The sequence below is a fragment of the Bos taurus genome, chromosome 13 (assembly GCF_002263795.3).
Source record: "Bos taurus isolate L1 Dominette 01449 registration number 42190680 breed Hereford chromosome 13, ARS-UCD2.0, whole genome shotgun sequence".
In the NCBI taxonomy this organism is placed as follows: Eukaryota; Metazoa; Chordata; class Mammalia; order Artiodactyla; family Bovidae; genus Bos; species Bos taurus.
This window is the reverse complement of record NC_037340.1, coordinates 53,590,166-53,610,103: the sequence shown is the minus strand read 5'-3', so window position 1 is coordinate 53,610,103 and position 19,938 is coordinate 53,590,166. Positions and strand designations below refer to the sequence as shown.

General features: G+C 42.4%; 2 protein-coding genes and 1 non-coding gene across 5 annotated transcripts in view; 2 read left to right on the top strand and 1 right to left on the bottom strand.

The window, feature by feature from the left end:
- The window catches only part of PCMTD2 (protein-L-isoaspartate (D-aspartate) O-methyltransferase domain containing 2), a 67,288-nt gene extending 60,106 nt beyond the window's left edge, over positions 1–7,182 (top strand). For both annotated transcript variants that reach the window (XM_059892463.1, XM_059892464.1), the window contains exon 6: positions 5,962–7,182. In XM_059892463.1, the coding sequence (XP_059748446.1) occupies positions 5,962–5,966 (5 nt within the window). In that variant the 3' untranslated portion in view covers positions 5,967–7,182. The remainder of the gene's footprint in view (positions 1–5,961) is intronic.
- GINS1 (GINS complex subunit 1) lies at positions 3,449–19,505 on the bottom strand. 2 transcript variants are annotated; one of them, XM_025000616.2, is made up of 8 exons: positions 19,306–19,467; positions 18,524–18,791; positions 15,057–15,121; positions 12,571–12,669; positions 11,935–12,025; positions 9,426–9,542; positions 7,176–7,250; positions 3,783–5,507 (listed from the first exon to the last, which is right to left on the bottom strand). In XM_025000616.2, exons 3-8 carry the CDS (start codon positions 15,089–15,091, stop codon positions 5,439–5,441), a joined length of 486 nt encoding a protein of 161 aa, XP_024856384.1. In that variant the 5' UTR covers positions 15,092–15,121; positions 18,524–18,791; positions 19,306–19,467; the 3' UTR covers positions 3,783–5,438. The 2 variants fall into 2 exon arrangements, with proteins under 2 accessions (NP_001077170.1, XP_024856384.1); NM_001083701.2 differs by lacking the exon at positions 18,524–18,791 and having other exon boundaries at positions 3,449–5,507; positions 19,306–19,505.
- On the top strand, positions 12,851–12,923 carry TRNAE-UUC (transfer RNA glutamic acid (anticodon UUC)). Its single transcript has one exon. It is a non-coding gene; the product is annotated as a tRNA-Glu (tRNA).
- Positions 19,506–19,938: the final 433 nt, after the last annotated feature.

The following is a 19,938-nucleotide window of genomic DNA, read 5'->3' as shown; positions in this document are numbered from 1 at the left end:
CCGCCTTCAATCTTTCCCAGCATTAGGGTCTTTTCAAATGAGTCAGTTCTTCACATCAGGTGGCCAAAGTATTGGAGTTTCAGCTTCAGCATCATTCCTTCCAAAGAACACCCAGGGCTGATGTCCTTCAGAATGGACTGGTTGGATCTCCTTGCAGTCCAAGGGACTCTCAAGAGTCTTCTCCAACACCACAGTTCAAAAGCATCAATTCTTCGGCGCTCAGCTTCTTCACAGTCCAACTCTCACATCCATGCATGACCATTGGAAAAACCATAGCCTTTACTAGACAGACCTTTGTTGGCAAAATAATGTCCCTGCTTTTCAATATGCTATCTAGGTTGGTCATAACTTTTCTTCCAAGGAGTAAGCGTCTTTTAATTTCATGGCTGCAGTCACCATCTTCAAGGCAAATTGGAAGTGGTCAAACAGGAGATGGCAAGAGTGAACGCTGACATTCTAGGAATCAGCAAACTAAAATGGACTGGAATGGGTGAATTTAATTCAGATGACCATTATATCTACTACTGCGGGCAGGAATCCCTTAGAGGAAATGGAGTAGCCATCATGGTCAACAAGAGTCCGAAATGCAGTACTTGGATGCAGTCTCAAAAACGACAGAATGATCTCTGTTCATTTCCAAGGCAAACCATTCAATATCACAGTAATCCAAGTCTATGCCCCAACCAGTAACGCTGAAGAAGCTGAAGTTGAACGTTTCCATGAAGACCTACAAGACCTTTCAGAATTAACACCCCCCAAAAATGTCCTTTTCATTATAGGGTACTGGACTGCAAAAGCAGGAAGTCAAGAAACACCTGGAGTAACAGGCAAATTTGGACTTGGAATACAGAATGAAGCAGCGCAAAGGCTAATAGAGTTTTGCCAAGAGAATGCACTGGTCATAGCAAACACCCTCTTCCAACAACACAAGAGAAGACTCTACACATGGACATCACCAGATGCTCAACACCGAAATCAGATTGATTATATTCTTTGCAGCCAAAGATGGAGAAGCTCTATACAGTCAGCAAAAACAAGACCGGGAGCTGACTGTGGCTCAGACCATGAACTCCTTATTGCCAAATTCAGACTTAAATTGAAGAAAGTAGGGAAAACCACTAGACCATTCAGGTATGACCTAAATCAAATCCCTTATGATTATACAGTGGAAGTGAGAAATAGATTTAAGGGACTAGATCTGATAGATGGAGTGCCTGATGAACTATGGACTGAGGTTTAAGTCATTAGGGAAATACAAATTAAAATCTCAGTGAGATAGCACTACACACCTATTAGAATGGGTAAAATTTTAAAGGCTAATCATACTAAGTATTGGAGTGGATGTAGAACTGGAACTCATACAGTGCTGGTGGGAGTGCAAATGCACAACCACCTTGGAGGAGTTTGGAAGTTTCTTCAAAAGTTAAAAAATCACACCTACATTAAGACCCAGCCATTTTACTCCTAGTTATTTGCCCAAAGGAAAAGAAATACACATCCATAACAGACTTGTACATCAACGTTCCTGGCATCTTTTCTCTAACAGCCCCAACTGGAAATAACATACTGTTGGCAAAGATTAGGGGGAATGACTCTCATAATTTCTGGTGTAGAACAAATTATAATTCCTATAAAAATTACAAATCCCATCAAAATTACAATTATCCTACACACCAAGCTGTTTATGTGTAAAATGATGTATGTATAAGGTTACTCATATAGCTCTGTCTGTAATAGCAAAAGGATGGAAACTGTTCAAGTCTCTCAATTAGGGAAATACATAAAAAAAAAAAAAAAAAAAAAAAGATACTAAACGCCCTTTGCAGGGGCTGCTGAAACAGAATATTACAGACTGGGTGACTGAAACAAAATTAATTTATTTTCTTACAATTCTGGAGGCTAGAAACCCAAACTTATTAGCAGGTTTGTTTTTCCTGAGGCCTCTGTCTGACTTGTAGATAGCTACCTTCTTTGTTCCTACATTTTGTACTATATTAAAACATTGTTTTTGTAAAGTTACAAAACAGAATGAATTCAACTCATCCTAAAATACCATCAATTGTGAAAAGCAATAGACCATGTGAAATTAGCACCTCCCTCCACTACATTCATCCTCCTAAAGGATTAATACAGTGTTATTACAGATACTTCTAGTTATGGACTAAGACCAAAAAGGAAAGACAGACACATATTAGGGATAATCATATGTAGTGAAAAGAAGAAAAATTCCATAATGCATTTCAAAATATAGATTAAAAAAGTTTGGAAAAGAAGACTAACTGAAATTTACTTAAGAAAAAGTAGAAAAGTTTGACCTCAAACTAGAGAAAAGATTCATCAAGTCTCTCCAAAGAAGATTCATACCGAGATAGTTCTATAGGTATCAATGCTATTTTAAAAGGTACATTTCTATGAAAAATAGATAAAGGAACGTGCAGCACTAAAAACTGACACCAGAACCCCAACGCCCCATCTGACGGCAGGGCCTCTTGCTGTTCTGCATTTATGTGGTCCATGTGGCCTTCACTGACTCTGAGCACCTGGGGCTGTATTGGTTGACTGAATTTGGCAGAAAATGGTGCTAGTCCACTACCAGGCCTAGTCATTCAGAAAACTAGCAGCACGCACATCCACCTTCTTAACCCTGCAGGGTCCCAAGCTGCCAGGTAAGAAGCCCAATCAGCTCACTGGAGAGAACCTCGCGAGAGGCCCACACAGAGAACAGAGGCCAAGCCATCCAAGTCAGGTCACCAGAGGAATGCAACTGCATCAGGGACCCCAAGCAAGATCTGCAGGAACTCCCAGCTGAGCCCGGCAAACCTGCAGAACTGCGAAACTCAAGAGAGGTGTGGTTTAAAGCCGTTGTGTTCGGATAGCTGTTTCATAGCAACAGATGAAAACACCGACAAAGCAGACATATGTGAATACACACACATCCATCCCTTCTTGCTAAGCGCTATAAAACTGCATCACTCAAAGTTGCAAAATTCCACAATAAAATAACAGCAAATCAAATCTTGCAGTTCAATGAATGGTTAACAGTCATGGCCAAGAAGAATGTTACAAATGGACTGTAAGACAGTACCAACAGTTATATATATGTAATCGTAACTTTAGGGAGTTAAGTGAGAAACCATATATGATCATCACTCAAGTTCCAAAAGTGCACTTGGAAAAAATCATGTTTGTTAATTACCACTGTTTTACTATGGTTTTAAATTTATTTTGAAGTTTCAGGTTGCACTGAGGGAGGCCACAAGTCTTACGAGTTTTTCCTGGAGAAGCATGGGGTAGAGAGATGAAGAAGACTGTGTCATTCAGGTTGAGTCAGGAAAAGGATAAGCTGCCAGCTATTACCAGCAGTAGTCAACATTTTTCTGAAAGTTCCAGATGACAAAATCAATGTGAAAAAGAAATGACTTTATATAGGAAAGTGGCCAAGTCATCATAATTTACTGCTTTTTAATATTTATCATCCAAAACCAGTTAGAAATTAGAAAAGAAGATTCCATTCACATTAGGAACAAAAACTGGAAAGTATTTCATTGGAAAAACGCCTGAAATGGGATTGTACTTTAAATCTGTAATCAGTTAATTGTGGGCACACTGGATGGTGGCATTTAGTAGGTAAAACAGGAACTTACTTTCATTTTCTACATTGTATGTTTTCTTTTATCTTTTTAACTGTGCACTTATTACCTTTAAATAAAAAAACATGTATTTTAAAATTCTAGCCACAACTCTATAGGACCAATCAACATAAATCAATAAAACCTACAAAATTTTAATTTTTCAACCAGTATACATTTACTTCAAGTAAGAAACATTATTTTATTTTGGGAATGAATCAGAAAAGTACATCACACGGTTTATATACAGGAATGATGCTGGGCTGGCAACAGGGCAGTGGCCTTTACCGCAGGTTCCTCCTCACAGCTGACTCACATGGGCTCTGGCTCACTGCAAGTGGTTCCACGTGCTTGGAAGAGCAGAATGCAAGGGAAGTGCCCACTGACCCACAGTTAAAACATCATCCATCCAATCACTACAGAAATTTTCCATATTGTTTATTGGCAGAGATTCAGATGAAAATCTCATCTGGCTATGAATCTATGGAAGGAATTATTTTAGGGGTCTGTGCTTTCAATGCCCAGGGCACAGGTTCAATCTCTGGTCAGGAAACAGATGCCATGAGCCGCACAGCTTGGAAAAGAATCTGCCAAGGGCTGCCTGCTGACTAAGTATTAATACGTGTGTTGTGAAAATATGCAGACCCATACCCTAGGTAGAGGCTCTCCATAGCTTGACTACTTGAGTATAATTTTAGCCAGAAATATTCCCGTTTAAGAATGCACTGCACAGAGAGTGCCAGGTACTGGGTTTATCTGTATTTTAAACTTGAATGTCTCTGAGATTACTGGGCTGGTCATGGAGGGGACTGGTGGAGAAAGGCCATTGACCAGCAGGTAGGACCACCTGGTGCTTCTCTGATGCCTATCATTTTATTGGGCAGTAGAAACTGCCCTCCACTTAGCTGATCAGCTCTTCATGTGAGTTTCTGGTCAATGTGACTCTTGGGGGGAAACTGCACAAAATTCCTTTCCTAGCCCCAGTCTCAGTTTCCCTTTCCAAAATGGACATCCTGCGACACAAGCTTGCAGACAGGCACCAGCCAGACCAGCCACCACTGCTGGAAATGGGCAAAGTCCATTGTGTTCTTTAGAGACCACCAACTCCACCTGCCTGTGATTTGGAAACACAAACTTCAGAAATTCAGCTCCCTGGCTTGCACAATGCACACTTCCAGCAACAATACAAGAGGCCTCCCTATACATCCAAGTGAAACTCTTCCTCAGTGTTTAGAAGAGATGAACATGTAACAAATGTTTACTTTCATGAAACTAAAAAGTACGATAGTATTTTGGGAATTGTAGAAATGTTATGATTACAGATACAACTTACTACACAAAGGGGAGAATCCCATACAATACAAAATCAAACCTCTTGCACATTGTGAGGACAGAATGAGAAGATGGCTGTATACTAGCCGGGAAGCATTCTCTTTAGGCACAGCATCTGCTAGAACCCTGATCTTAGACTTCGCTCTAGAGCTGTGGACAGCAGGGTGGATGTCTGTGGAGGCTCTGTACTGCCAGAGTGCAAATTCTCTTTTGAGAACCGATACTTCAAAGTACAAACATACAACATAGATTCACAAACATGTTTACCATGGAAGGTAACGGAATTATATTCAGAAATGAAATAAAAAAGAAACATCCAAATGAAAAGACAAAAAAGAAACCATACTCCTCCACCAAGCATTCCTGGTTAAATAATGTCTCAATTTTTAAGCAGTGGGCCTTGGGGAGGTGGAGAAGTGACTTTGGTTGGGTGCAGTCTCACACCAGGAGGGAGTCTTACAGCCATCTGGCCAGGGGTCATGACAGCACGTGCTCCAGAATGCCTTGTCTAATCAGCTGCTCACACTTCCACCGAGGTAAAAAGTGCTGAGGGGTGAGGGGAGGAAGAGGAATGAAGAGCATTATTTTAAATTACATGTCATGTCATTAAAAAGCAGCAATGCATGCTGAATATTTCAAACTGCACCAGTGAAGTAGTTAAAAGCTAAGTTTATATTTGCTATTTTCATCAACTGAAATTGATGTTACTTAGAGCTGTACTAAAATCTGAATTTTATAAACAAAATCATACTTTGTTTAAGTTAAATTTAAACTAAAGACTTATGAATTCTAGTAGGTATTTTCCTTAGTGTTTGCATTTTTAGATTTATGCACAAGAAAGCCAGGTAGGTGATCTGGGCCACAGACTACAAGGGATGTGGCAACAGTTCACTAAGAAGGCAAACGGAAGGAGTGTCTTCTCCATTAAACCTCTTGAGGATCTATGTCTGAACAGTCATTCCTTTACTAACAGTGCAACTCTTCTCCCATATTTTTCAAGGATGAAGACTTTGTAACCCATGGATGCTGGCCACATGCTGTGTGTTGAGGAAGATGGTGCCCAGCTAAAGCTCATCCTCCATGTCTCCAGAGAGCACACTGCTCTCATTCTGAGGTGGAACGGCATCTCTTGGTCTCATTCCCTCCCAAACAGCAAGGCTTAACACAGAAGGGAACATTTACTAAATTCTGGAGCGGGGAGGTGCACGGAGTGAGGCAGGAAGACTTTTCAAGCTCACAGGTGACCAAAGAAACCTCAAAGACTAGACAGACATAGATACTTGAGTAAAAAAGAAAAACAGTGCGTTAGAAAGTGCAGCGTAGAGAACTCTAGAAGGTGAACTGAAGGAGAGAGTTCGGCAAGTACTCAAGGAAGCGGACGCTACTTCAGCAGCACTGTGTGCCTGACAGTTTTTCACAAACTCAAGGCCTCACGTGGGACCCATGACCAAAGAAACTCCTGCCAACCAGTCATGAAGACCCATGGGCTGAGGACTGATGTCTAACTTAACTGAATTTTTTAAGTCTTACAACTATGAAATGTTAAAAAGAAAGAAAGAAAGAAAAAAAAAAAAAACCAATGGAGTTGTTCACTAAACAGTTATTCCAATGTCCACTAAGACATTTGTTCTCATTTCTGGGCAATGGGAAACATGTCCCATAGAGTCAAGAATAAAGGACTATATGGTAGGAAAATGTTTCCCTATTCATATTTCACATTATGTGGGTGATCTATAACACAGATTTTATAGAAAACTTATTTCTGATGTGCTCAGACATGTTATAAGCCTCTTAATGTCCACTACAGTAGCTGATGCTTTTAAGTTACCCCAGTTTTAGAGCGGCACTGAGAGACAAAGTCTCATCAAGAGGAAGGCTTCTGCCCACAAACCCTACAGCCCACACGCCACAACTACCAAACCTGCGTGCTGCCACCACAGAAGCCTGTGCACCTAGAGCCTATGGGGAGCAGGCAGTCTGACTGCACCCAGAATCCCTACATGATGTTTAAAGGTCAACGGTATTAACCCTTCCTTACTATATGCAACATTTGCTTCAAGTGTTTAGAAAAAGGATAAAAGGATGTATTATGATAAACTTAATGCCTATGACACAAATGATCATGGCAAGGTGATATTTATTTAGCTACTGACTCCAACATTTCCATCATTCAATACTCTTACAGAATTTAAAGTATCCTAAGACAGTAAATACCTGGCTGTTTTTTTTTAATAGCACTGAAGTACCATCCTCAACTTCAAATTCTCCATAGTCTTTTAGACACCGCACCTGAAAAGAAAAACTGATGTTTTATAATATCTAAATTATTTTTTATTATGAAGTAACCATCAAGTAGCTGGGGACTGTACATGTACCTACAGGAAGTCTTAGGCTCTGTGTGCTCCTTCTCTGTGTAGTTAGGCTTAGTATTCCTTTCTGAGGCATACTAGTGGTTCCCGTGTCCGCTAGTTCCAATGTCCACTGATGGCGAGGAAGAAAACTGGCAAATCTCTGAATGTATGTGTAGGTCAGCACTGACAGCAAGGAAACTGAAGGAGCTGCCAAAGAGAGTTTTGGCTTGGTTTCCCACTTTTATTTCATTTTGTTTTAACAATATGTAAGATATTTATATGGTTCTAAAGTTCAGCTCAGTTCAGTTGCTCAGTCGCGTCCAACTCTTTGCGACCTCATGAATTGCAGCACGCCAGGCCTCCCTGTCCATCACCATCTCCTGGAGTTCACTCAAACTCACATCCATCGAGTCGGTGATGCCATCCAGCCATCTCATCCTCTGTCGTCCCCTTCTCCTCCTGCCCCCAATCCCTCCCAGCATCAGAGTCTTTTCCAATGAGTCAACTCTTCGCATGAGGTGGCCAAAGTATTGGAGTTTCAGCTTTAGCATCATTCCTTCCAAAGAACACCCAGGGCTGATCACCTTTAGAATGGACTGATTGGATCTCCTTGCAGTCCAAGGGACTCTCAAGAGTCTTCTCCAGCACCACAGTTCAAAAGCATCAATTCTTCGGCGCTCAGCTTTCTTCACAGTCCAACTCTCACATCCATACATGACCACAGGAAAAACCATAGCCTTGACTAGATGGACCTTTGTTGGCAAAGTAATATCTCTGCTTTTGAATATGCTATCTAGGTTGGTCATAACTTTTCTTCCAAGGAGTAAGCATCTTTTAATTTCATGGCTGCAATCACCACCTGCAGTGATTTTGGAGCCCCCAAAAATAAAGTCTGACACTGTTTCCACTGTTTCCCCATCTATTTGCCATGAAGTGATGGGACCAGATGCCATGATCTTTGTTTTCTGAATGTTGAGCTTTAAGCCAACTTTTTCACTCTCCTCTTTCATCAAGAGGCTTTTTAGTTACTCTTCACTTTCTGCCATAAGGGTGGTGTCATCTGCATATCTGAGGTTATTGATATTTCTCCCGGCAATCTTGATTCCAGCTTGTACTTCTTCCAGCCCAGCGTTTCTCATGATGTACTCTGCATATAAGTTAAATAAGCAGGGTGACAATATACAGCCTTGACGTACTCCTTTTCCTATTTGGAACCAGTCTGTTGTTCCATGTCCAGTTCTAACTGTTGCTTCCTGACCTGCACACAGGTTTCTCAAGAGGCAGGTCAGGTGGTCTGGTATTCCCATCTCTTTCAGAATTTTCCACAGTTTATTGTGATCCACAGAGTCAAAGGTTTTGGCATAGTCAATAAAGCAGAAATAGATGTTCTTCTGGAACTCTCCTGCTTTTTCGATGATCCAGCGGATGTTGGCAATTTGATCTCTGGTTCCTCTGCCTTTTCTAAAACCAGCTTGAACATCTGGAAGTTCACGGTTCACATATTGTTGAAGCCTGGCTTGGAGAATTTAGAGCATTACTTTAGTAGCGTGTGAGATGAGTGCAATTGTGCGGTAGTTTGAGCATTCTTTGGCATTGCCTTTCTTTGGGATTGGAATGAAAACTGACCTTTTCCAGTCCTGTGGCCACTGCTAAGTTTTCCAAACTTTTAAAACAGGTACAGCCAAAAATTTTTAGCTGTTCAGTCCTGTTCCCACCACCATCTACAGGTAAAAGTTTTGGCTTGGGTTTATGTTTCCTCTCATTTGTTTTTTGTGTTTCTCTAATATTGATTCCCCCCCCACAAACTGAAGATTTGTGTCAACTCTGCATTGTCAGATAGCAGGATTTTTTAGCAATAAAATATGTATATAATGCTAACACATACTCACTCGACTAGTGTAAACATAACTTTTACATGCACTGGGAAAGCAAAAGATTTGTGTGACATGTTTTAGTGAATATTTGCTTTATTGTGAGTCAGAAACCAAACCTGTGGTGTCTCCAAGGTATGCCTATATACACTAGTGTATATTCATATGCCCCCCTCCCTTGGACAAAAGTCAGCACACTCTATGCATCAAAGAAACACTCATTTTTTAAAAGGTGTACTTACTTCTATATATAGGCTTTTTGGGGGTTTCATATCCTGTGTGATGTCCAAACCTTCGTCTCCTCCCAATGACCTCATGTAGGTAGCAAGGGACTTTTTATAACGATTGAACCAGTCCATCTGGAAACATAAAGATGGCCATATGACAAAGCTGTAAGAAAATAAATTTGCATAAACTGTACACTAAACCTTTCAAAAACACCACACATGCCCACATGCATTTTTACTATGACCATTCATTCAAACTACAAATATTATTGATTGCCTGTTATGAACCAGGCACTGGTATCGAGAACAGTAGGTATTGGTCATTCTGCATATTGGTACCTACAAATGCAGAATGATATACCACTTTCAAGGACTGGACAATTCAGTATATAATAATGTTAACTGATCTGTAGATCCAAGTCATTCTCAATCAAAACTCCAATTGTTTTAAAAATCGAACTTGACAAAGGAGTCTGAAATTTGCATGGAAATGCAAAAAACCAAAAATAGTCAAGACACTTGAAAAAAGAACAAAATGGGAAAACTTACTTAAGAAGTATTACAAACTTACATTCAAGCAGTATCAAATCAGTACAAGGACAAATAGACTAAAAGAAAGCCCCCCACAGACATGCAACTTGGCTCAAACATTATTCACAAAAATCTATTCCAGTACTGTAGATCTTTGTGAAAGATAAAACAAGATAACTCCAAAAAGACTGTACAGAAAAACATCCTCATAACCTTCACTAGTAAAGTGTGTGCGTGCATACATACACACGAACACCCTTCCCTCAGGTTTAATACTTTGCCAGAATGACTCTCAGGACACAGGAAAGCACTGTCCTGACATTCACTGTTGTACTGTAGTGAAAGGAATACAAATTAGAACCAGCCAAAGGAAGAGACACCCAGGGTGAGGTCTAGGAGAGTCCCAGATGTGAAGCTTTGATGCAACCCACTCTAGTACTCTTGCCTGGAAAATCCCATGGACAGAGGAGCCTGGTAGGCTGCAGTCCATGGGGTCACCAAGGGCACGACTGAGCGACTTTACTTTCACTTTTCACTTTCATGCATTGGAGAAGGAAATGGCAACCCACTCCAGTGTTCTTGCCTGGAGAATCCCAGGGACAGAGGAGCCTAGTGGGCTGCCGTCTATGGGGTCACACAGAGTCGGACACGACTGAGGTGACTTAGCAGCAGCAGCACCCTGAGGGATCAGGACACACCACCCTCTGGGCACACTGATGTGGAACAATGCACACGATGTTGTGTCAACCAGGGAAGCTTACACAACTCTGGAGTGTCATGACATAGGCTGCATTGATTGATCAAACCATGATGCAATGAATCACAGGTGATGGAGCCCTCCTTCTAGCTCCCCTTTTCTCCCTGCAATGATATCAAGAGGCTAAAAGCCTCAAACCTGAGGGGAGAATGGGAACCTCTGAATTTGTAGCCAGTTGGTCAGAAGGGAGAGTGTCCCTGGGAACCCCCAAACATGGCTGGCGTCTGAAGTGAGGGCAGTCTTAACCTATGAAGTTTGGTCTAACTAGGTAGTTAGTGTCCGAAGTCACTGCAGCAGATGCTATGACCTTCACTTTGTAAATGAGGGAATTTAGGCACAGGGAGGGATGGAGTCACCTGCCTAGGATCTCACAGAAATAGAGCCAAGGTTTCTACACGAGTTTGCTTGCCTTCAATCCTGTGTCCTTAAATATTGTGCCTCAGTGACTGGATAAATCAAGAATTCATCACACATTCACAAAGATAAGCAAAGTACGTGTGTGCGTGCGGAGTCTCTTCAGTCATGTCCAATTCTCTGTGACTCTATGGACTGTAGCCTGCCAAGGTCCTCCATCTGTGGGATTATCCAGGCAAGAATACTGGAGTGGGTTGCCAGGCCCTCCTCCAGGGGATCTTCCCGACCCAAGGATAGAACTCACATCACTTACGTCTCCTGCACTGGCAGGCAAGTTCTTTACAAGCGCCACCTGGGAAGCCCCAAGCAAAGTATGTACACACACGTATTTTATGAAAAACCTCCAAATAATAATGCCAGTTTTGAATCCTACTGATGGATCACTAGCAGCTAATATAACGGGACCCTTTATTTTGTTAAGTAATAGTAGTTTTCCATACAGCATTTAGAATTACTCCTACCATTCTCAAACAGACCAAAAACTACTGAAAAGCAAATGTTAAAACAAAAAGACAAATACTATAAATACTATTACAAAACAATGCCAGGGGGCTTCCCTCATAGCTCAGTTGGTAAAGAATCTGCCTGCAATGCAGGAGACCCAGGTTCGATCCCTGGGTTGGGAAGATCCCCTGGAGAAGGAACTGGCAACCCACTCCAGTATTCTTGCCTAGAGAATCCTCATGGACAGAGGAGGCTGGCGGGCTACAGTCCATGGGATCACAAGAGTCGGACACGACTTAGCGACTAAAGCACCGCAAACAATGCCAGAAGCTCAGCCGGTTTCTGAATTTACAAATTTGAATAAGAATGCTAACTTACTTCTTCAGCAGACATGTGAAATCGTAAAGCACTTGGCAAGACACTGCCATATTCCCACCTGAGTGCTCTAATCCGAAGCAGCCGGTCATACCTAGAACATTAATACGGTATTGGATCAGAAGCTGTCTTGATCAGGAGAGGCTTAAGACTCAACCACCAGAAGGTAACATGTGGACTTTGATTTGATTCCAGAGGCAAACAAACCACTGTAAGAGGACACCTTCGGGACAATGTGGAAAATAAGAATAGACTGGATGGATGTTCACTGCTCTAGGTGTGAGAATTATACAGAGGTCATGTGAGAAAAGGCCCCAAAGGCCCTTATTTCTTAACGATGCATATGAAACTATTCAGCGGTAAAATGTCTAATGTTTAGCATAGACACATAAAAAAAGATGAAGCAATTATGGCAAAATGTTAAGAACTGTGACCTATATGATGGCTCCATTGGGGGGGTTGTAATATTATTCCCTAGTTTTAAGAATACTGTAATTTTCCATAATAAAAAACGTTTAAGTGGAAAGAGAAAATTCAGAATGCTCATAAAAGAGAGACCAGTCTAAGAATTGCTGATACCCTCTTGGATGGGAACCCTCCATTGCTCCCTGCCACCCCGGCAAACACAGAGACGCTCACAGGTAGGCTACAGTGCAGCGCTGATTTCTTAGCAAAGAACAGTGTCGAAACTTGATGGTTGGTATCAGATCACCTCGTCCACTTGACTTTGCTTCATTCCTGGTAAAACATTTAAGGAGAAGAATGTCTACTGAGTACAGGTTAAATTTTCAAAGTCAGCTAACAACTAACTCCATACTTGTTTTTAGCCATTTATGTCAGTAGTTAACCTACCTAAATAGTACCTGCCTCCACATTGGAGCTTTTGCTAACAGAATAAAATAGAAAAGAGCCAGGGAATTCCCTGGTGGTCCAGTGGTTAAGACACTGCACTTTCACTGCCGAGGGCACAGGTTCAGTCCCTGGTCAGGGAACTAAGATCCTGCAAGCTGTGTGGACAAACTTAAATTCTTTAAAAAAAAAAAAAAAAATTTAAAATACCTAACTAATTTGTCTAGGATCATACTCCCATTGTTTTGTTTAGCCATGTGGCACAGTGTGTTTTGCACACGGATTAATTTCCATTGTCTCCAAAAGACAACTTTTTGGCTCACTTTTTAGAATCCCTTTTGCATGCTGGGACAGGAGATCAAGTATCATGGGGCATAAGGTTATGGCCTCACATCATGTTCTCATCCTACGTTAGATTTATTCTCCATGTTGCTTATAGTGTGCTCTTGATTATAATGAAATAGCACAAATAAAATACACCCAACTTAACATCAAAGTATTTGATTAAATACACAAGAACTTCCTTAAAAAATTCACATTTCCATGTGAGCAATTAAATAGGAATAGATTTCTTCTGACAAAGAATTTTAACCAGAAACTGGTAATAGTGACTGTCCTGCCCAGAACCAAACTAGGAGGATAGGGCACAGAATTTTTGGGGATCATGAATTTCCCAATGGTATGAATACAGGAAAGTCATTCCCTTACTGGACCAAGGCCTGTTCAGTTACCTCCTAAATAGGTCTATAAACTGTTCTCTTTTCCCCTAGTCTGGCTCGCCCTTCTTATCACCTGCATGACCACCATATTCCCTCTCAGTCCCACCATCCACTGTCCACATGGCGGCCAGGGTGATTGTTAGAACACAAACATGCCACCACCTCCCCCACATGCTTAAAAATCTCACCTGGTGTCGCCCTTTGCCTGCTCACTAAGTTTCAGCCACACTGGCCTTTGGTAATGATCAGGTCCCTGAGCATCCCACCCTCTTTCATGACTCAGGGCCTTTGCACATGCTGTTTCTTCCAACTAGAAATGCTCTGTGCCCACAATTACTTCCTCACTAAAACCTACTTATTCAGGCTCCAGCTGAAGTGTCTCTTCCTTGGAGACAATTTCCAGGATTTCTCAATCTACTAATATTTTCAGTGCATTACTCTCTTCACAGCTGGTAGTCCCACCTGGTTTACCTCTTTCTATGGTATCAAATCCTTCCAAATCCTCATTCTCATAAAGTGAGATAAGGACTCTAAAGTCAAATGCTCCTCCACCCATCCAAGAAATAGTTCTTGATCTTCAACTATGTTGGCACTTTAGGGTCCTTCACCCAGAGGGAGAAAATTTTGGTTTTACCCTCTTGATTTCTGCTGTTTCAGCTCATAACTGTTGAGTGCATATCTGTTGCATGAACAAATGAATGACTTGGGAACCTGAGTTCAGGACTTTCCATTTCCTTTACATTTACTTCAGACCTCTTGCACACCAGTTCCTCGTTCATCGGTATCTACCATTAAACACAGTCACTGCAAAGTGTTTCTACTCTTCTGTGTAATCCACAAACCTTAACAACATGCTACTGATTTCTATGTCTAACTAACTGATGAAAACACTACCTAACAAGGCCAAGGATGAAATCTCATGTTGCAGACAGACTTCTCTCCAGGTTGAGCTCTCAATAACTCATTTTTCCTCCAGCAGTCAGTACTCTTGCGTCTTATTCTTCACCCAGTCACAGGATCCTCTGAAGTCTGTTGTTCAGCCCAGATTCTCCACTGTGCCAACTACCATGGTTGGCTCTAAATAGTCTGCAACTCCAGAACCCTTTAACCTACCAAGCTGTAACGTTCTGCAGCACGAACTCCCAGGGAATTTCACTCAAGCTTTTGGAAGTCACTGCTGCTCCTGCTAAATCTGCAAACTGCCTGTTCTCCCTTTAAACCAGTAAGGCCTCACCTGATGGAAACAACACACTTCACTTGTTAGGTCTGTTACTTGCTCCTGTCTCATATCTTTTGGATCCACCCTAAATCCTTTCAAGTCACACCAGTCAAACAGTAACTATTTATCAAACACCTACCATGTGCCAAGCTCTATTTGGTCCCTGCAGACATAACAATCATTAACACAAATCCTACTTCTGTATAGCTAGGGTATGATCAGGGTCACAGAGAATTAAAAAAACCAAATCATATCTTTTTAGATATGAATATTAAGATGATCTGACTTCAACATTGTATTTCTTAAATTCTTTTAAAATATCAAGCTTACCAACTTACACATCAGATTGGTTTTGCTCGTATAAAGCTTTCATCTCCTCCAGAACTTGCCTCAGTCCATCTTCCTGGAACATATAAAATTACACTCATTAATTCCCCCACCAAGTTTGTAGCAATACTTTATGCTTATGTACCTTATGAAAAACCAATAGTCCTTCCACACCTACTAAGATGGCTATAATAACAAGTGTTGGAGAGGATGGGGAGAAACTGGAACCCTTCTACAATGCAGGTTGGAATGCAAAATGGTACAGCCCTATAGAAAACAGCCGTGTGGATCCACAAAAAGTTAAATTTAGAATTACCATATTATCCAGTAATTCCTCTTCTAGGTATACACTCAAGAAAACTGCAAACCTAAGTTCATACAAAAACGTATGCACAAATATGCAGAGCAGCATTATTCATAACAGCCAAAAAGTGGAAACAATCCAAATGTCCAATTGATGAACAGATAAGCCAAAACGGTATGTCCATTCAATGGAATATTACTCAGTCAAAAAAAGAAGTGCTGATACATACGACAACATGAACTTCAAAAACACTGCTTAGTGAAATAAGCCAGACAGAAAAGGACAAATACTGTATGATTCCACTTATCTGAAATGTCTAGAATAGGCAAACTCATAGAAACAAAGTAGATTAGAGGTTACCAGGCTGAGGGGGAAGGAGTGGGGAGTTACTGCTTAAAGGCTATAGAGTTTATTTGGGGTTATGAAAAAGCTTTGGAAATAGGGGTGATAGCTTTGGAAACATAATTAATAACATAATTAATGCCACTGAAATGTACACAGAAAAATGGTTAGAAATGGCAAAGTTTAAGTTATGTATCGTTTACCACAATTAAAAAAAAAAAAAAAAAGGAATGAATTGCCAACAAAATACACAGTCAACAGACTGGGCTGAGAAGTCAGACAGAAAGGAGTACATACTGTATGCTTCTAACTGGCCCGGTACAGAAAAGTTTGCAATTCCTGGCATGCTGACTCCAGAAATACAATGAAAGAGACAAATATAATCTGTAGGGGAAGGAAAATCCTTGGTTGCCTAGGGCTGCAGATGGGAGGTAGCTAGTGCCACTAAAGAGAAAAGGGAATCCTTGGGATAGCAGAAATCTTGGTTGGGTTGCTGGTTACAAGGATTGTATACATTTGTCAAAACTCAAAGGTCTATTAAAATGTGTACTGTATTGTATATAAATTATACCTCAGGAAAACTAATGACAAAAAACCAATAGTCTACAGAAGTAATAATACATGACAAAAGCATGTAAATAACTTATTATTTATTGGAAAAGAATCTTAAAAGGTTATTACCCAAAAAACCCCCCAAAAACCTACACACTGCTAGGACAGAAAACAGAAAGGTCAAAGGAGTTTTTCTGCTATCTATTTGGGCAAATTTCTAAAAAACTTCCCTTGGAAGGATAAAAACATTAGAATTATAAAATTCATAAATGTTATACAATGTCTGTCAAAAAGCAACCCCTACACCTGAAACACTGTAAATAAACTACATTTCAATTAAAATTTTTACACACACACACAAAACCCAATAATTCTATAACAATGACAACCAAAAACACACACACACACAAAACCTCCATACAAAACAACGATAAGCAACCCATCTACTTTCAGAGCCAAAATATATGCATTAGCAAAAATGTTTTAGCACTACTGGTATAATTACAAAATTACACTACTTAACCCTGCTTGAATGTAAGAAATCATTTCTAATGAAAAATGAAAGCATGACTTCTACTTTTTCTTTCATCAACTGGTTAAAAAGGTATCATGGAAAAGTCTGATTTACTAGAATTCAGTTAAATATTCCTTTTATCACAAATATTATTTAAGGAACAGCTGAAACTCTTGCACAATTAGGAGATCGGCAGGTATACAAAAGACAAGCATGAAATAAACTTGTAAAGATAAAACCAAGTTCTCAGATTTAAAATTTTATTTCTTTTTTTAAGACTTAGATTTTTAAAATTTACACTGGGAGTGGCATCATTTTGTGCTCCCACCTCCAGCTGTAAGCCCCTGGGAACTCAAGATAATTTTCCTAAAGTCTCAAATGATTATCAGTTCTGCATATCCAAAGTGCATCATTCCAGTTTGTCAAACACAGCACCTAACCATGAGGGATTCTGGGATAAACAAGGCAGAGTCCCTGCTCTAAACCAGCTACCATCTGCTGGGGAGGAATGATTCTCAAAAGCATGTGTTGGTCAAGGGTGTTAGGGGTCAATCAGATCAAGATCAATTCTTAGTCTAACCCAGCTAAGCTGTCCCAGTGGCCAGTCCCCAAAGGCAGGCACGACTGCAAGAAAAGGTGCAGTCTAAGACCCAGAAAAGCCAGGATTTTACACTTCTAAGAAACCAACACTTAAAATCTGAGCGAAAAAGACAGCTGGACTATCAGTCTGAAAAGCCAGCACCTGTGGGAAGTCTCTGCGCCTTTGGGCTGGTTCCTTCCTATGTCTTCCCACACCCCTCTCAAACATCTGGCTTAAAACTCAGCATTCATAAAACTAAGATCATGGTACCTGGTCTCATAACTTCATGGCAAACAGATGGAGAAAAAATGGAATCAGGGGCAGAATTTATCTTCTTGGGCTCCTAAGTCACTGCAGATGGTGACTGCAGCCATGAAATTAAAAGACCCTTGCTCCTTGGAAGAAAAGCTATGACAAGCCTATAGAGCGTTTTAAAAAGCAGAGGCACCACTTTGCAGACAAAGGGCCCTATAGTCAAAGCTACGGTTTTTCCAGTAGTCATGTACGGATATGAGAGTTGGACCATAAAGGAGGCTGAGCACCCAAGAACTGATGCTTTTCAATTTTGGTGCTAGAGAAGACTCTTGAGAGTCCCTTGGGCAGCAAGGAAATCAAACCAGTCAATCCTAAAGGAAATCAACCCTGAATATTCCTTGGAAGGAATAATGCCGATGCTGAAGCTCCAATACTTTGGCCACCTGATGTAAAGAGCTGATTCATTGGAAAAGACCCTGATGCTGGGAAAGATTGAGGGTACGACGAAAGAGAAGGGGGCTACAGAGGGTGAAATGGTTGGATGACATAACTGACCCAATGGACATGAATTTGAGCAAAGTCAGGGAGACAGTGAAGGACAGGGAAGCCTGGCCTGCTGCAGTCCATGGGGTCACAAATACTGGGGCATGACTTACGGACTGAACAACAGCAACAACAACCCCTCTGCGTTCTGTGTCTCCAGTGAACCTCCCGCTGTGGTCTCCTTTTTAGATAAGGTAACTGCCTGAAGTTGCAAGAATAACAGACTGGAAATCTGTTCAAGAAAACTGTTCAAGTTGAGGCTCCGCTTCCAACACGCCCCAAGTTCAGACAAGCCCTTTAACTTGATCCTTAATTCCAGCAGCTCAGTTTCCCCATTTGTTAAATAACCCAAGGTCAGACTAACTGCTCTTGATTGTTCAAAACTCACCTTACCCAGAAGCTCTTCTGCTGACCGCCAGATGTTTACTCTGCTACCTGAGTGAAGCCTCCAGAGGCGACGGTCTCTCCACTCCCCGGCTACTCCTCTCACCTCCACCCCTGTCCTCGTACCTACCAGTCCTGTCGTCTTAGGACACGGTGTTCAGGGCCCCCCGACCGGACTGTGGACCACATCCATTCTCTTCTGTGGTCTATTTATAACCCACTCAGAACCAGTCTTTCTTCTATCCGGTCCATTCCCCAAAGTGCTGCGACAGCTATCAAAACACAGAGTAATCCCGTCGCTCCTCTGAAATGCCTTGTAGTGACGAGCAAACCTCCCGGCCCCGGAGCCCCCTTGCTGCCCGCCCTTCCCCGGCGGGGAGGGGAGGGGATTTGCACGGCCGGCTCCCCGGTGGGGCTACACTCACTGCAGCCCTCAGGGCGCGGCCCTAACGCCCGGGCTACGCCGGTCCACACCTTCCCGGTGTAACTCACACCTGAACTCTAGCACCCCGTTTCCCGATCTCTCTGCGCCTCACCGGGGCGAGACTCCCACCGCCCAGCCCGCGCGCACCGCAGCTACGAGGACGCCGGCGGCGGCGGCGGGAGACCAGGGCGGGGGTCGGGGGCGCGAGGAGAGTGGCGGCAACCCCTGCGCTCGCGGGAAGCCACCAAAACCGACCTGCCCACGACCTTCCCACAACCATGGAGGGGAACCACAGGTACACCCGCCATCCCGCTCCGGGTTGTGCAGCCCGAGAAGAGCCCTGGGGAGGACCCCGCCCTCACGTTGAAAGCAGGCAGCCTTCCCTCGGCCGCGCGGTGCAGCTCCCGGACCAGCTCCATGGCCTTCTCGCAGAACATGGCCCAGGCACCGGGCCCTTTGGACCACAGGCTCTCAGCCAAAGTGCCACCTCACTATTTCCTACTGCTTCGGCTCCTATTGTTCTTAGGCGCGCGCAGTGCCGACCCCGCCTCCGCCCCGTTTTGGCGCCAAAATGGCGACTAATAGGAGAAGACTGCCGGCCTCCGGGCTACGGTGGCCGCCAGGGGACATTTGCCTCCGCGGTGCAGCCGCAGTGCGGCAGAGCGTCTCCCTGGGGCGGTTGCAGGCCTCAGTCCGGCTTCAGCCCCACCCAGCTGTCCAGGCCTCGGTCCAAGCTCAGGCTGAGCGGCAGAACAGCTCTCACGCAGCCCAACTCGGGATGGGCGCACGCTCGATCGTCCGTTGGATTCAGTCATTCTCATTTTGGTTGACAGTGTGCGTACCTTGAAGTCTAAAAGGCAGGCCCGGAAAAGGTGGGCATTGATGTTGGGACCCAGCGTTGCGTTCTATTCGGTTTTGCAGTGTGAGTTTTTTGTGTTTTAACAAAGGGAAAACAACTTTTATTCGGTAGCTCTTGTGTGCTAGGCCTAGACTGT

Bases quoted from the DNA above. Each gene is read 5' to 3' on its own strand.
- GINS1 (NM_001083701.2), bottom strand. From the start codon at position 19,380: ATGTTCTGCGAGAAGGCCATGGAGCTGGTCCGGGAGCTGCACCGCGCG. The intron at 12,026-12,570 runs GTGAGCGTCTCT...TTAATGTTCTAG, and splicing joins CGCTGCACTGTAGCCTACCT to GTATGACCGGCTGCTTCGGA. The intron at 9,543-11,934 runs GTAAGTTAGCAT...TTATGTTTCCAG, and splicing joins TTCACATGTCTGCTGAAGAA to ATGGACTGGTTCAATCGTTA.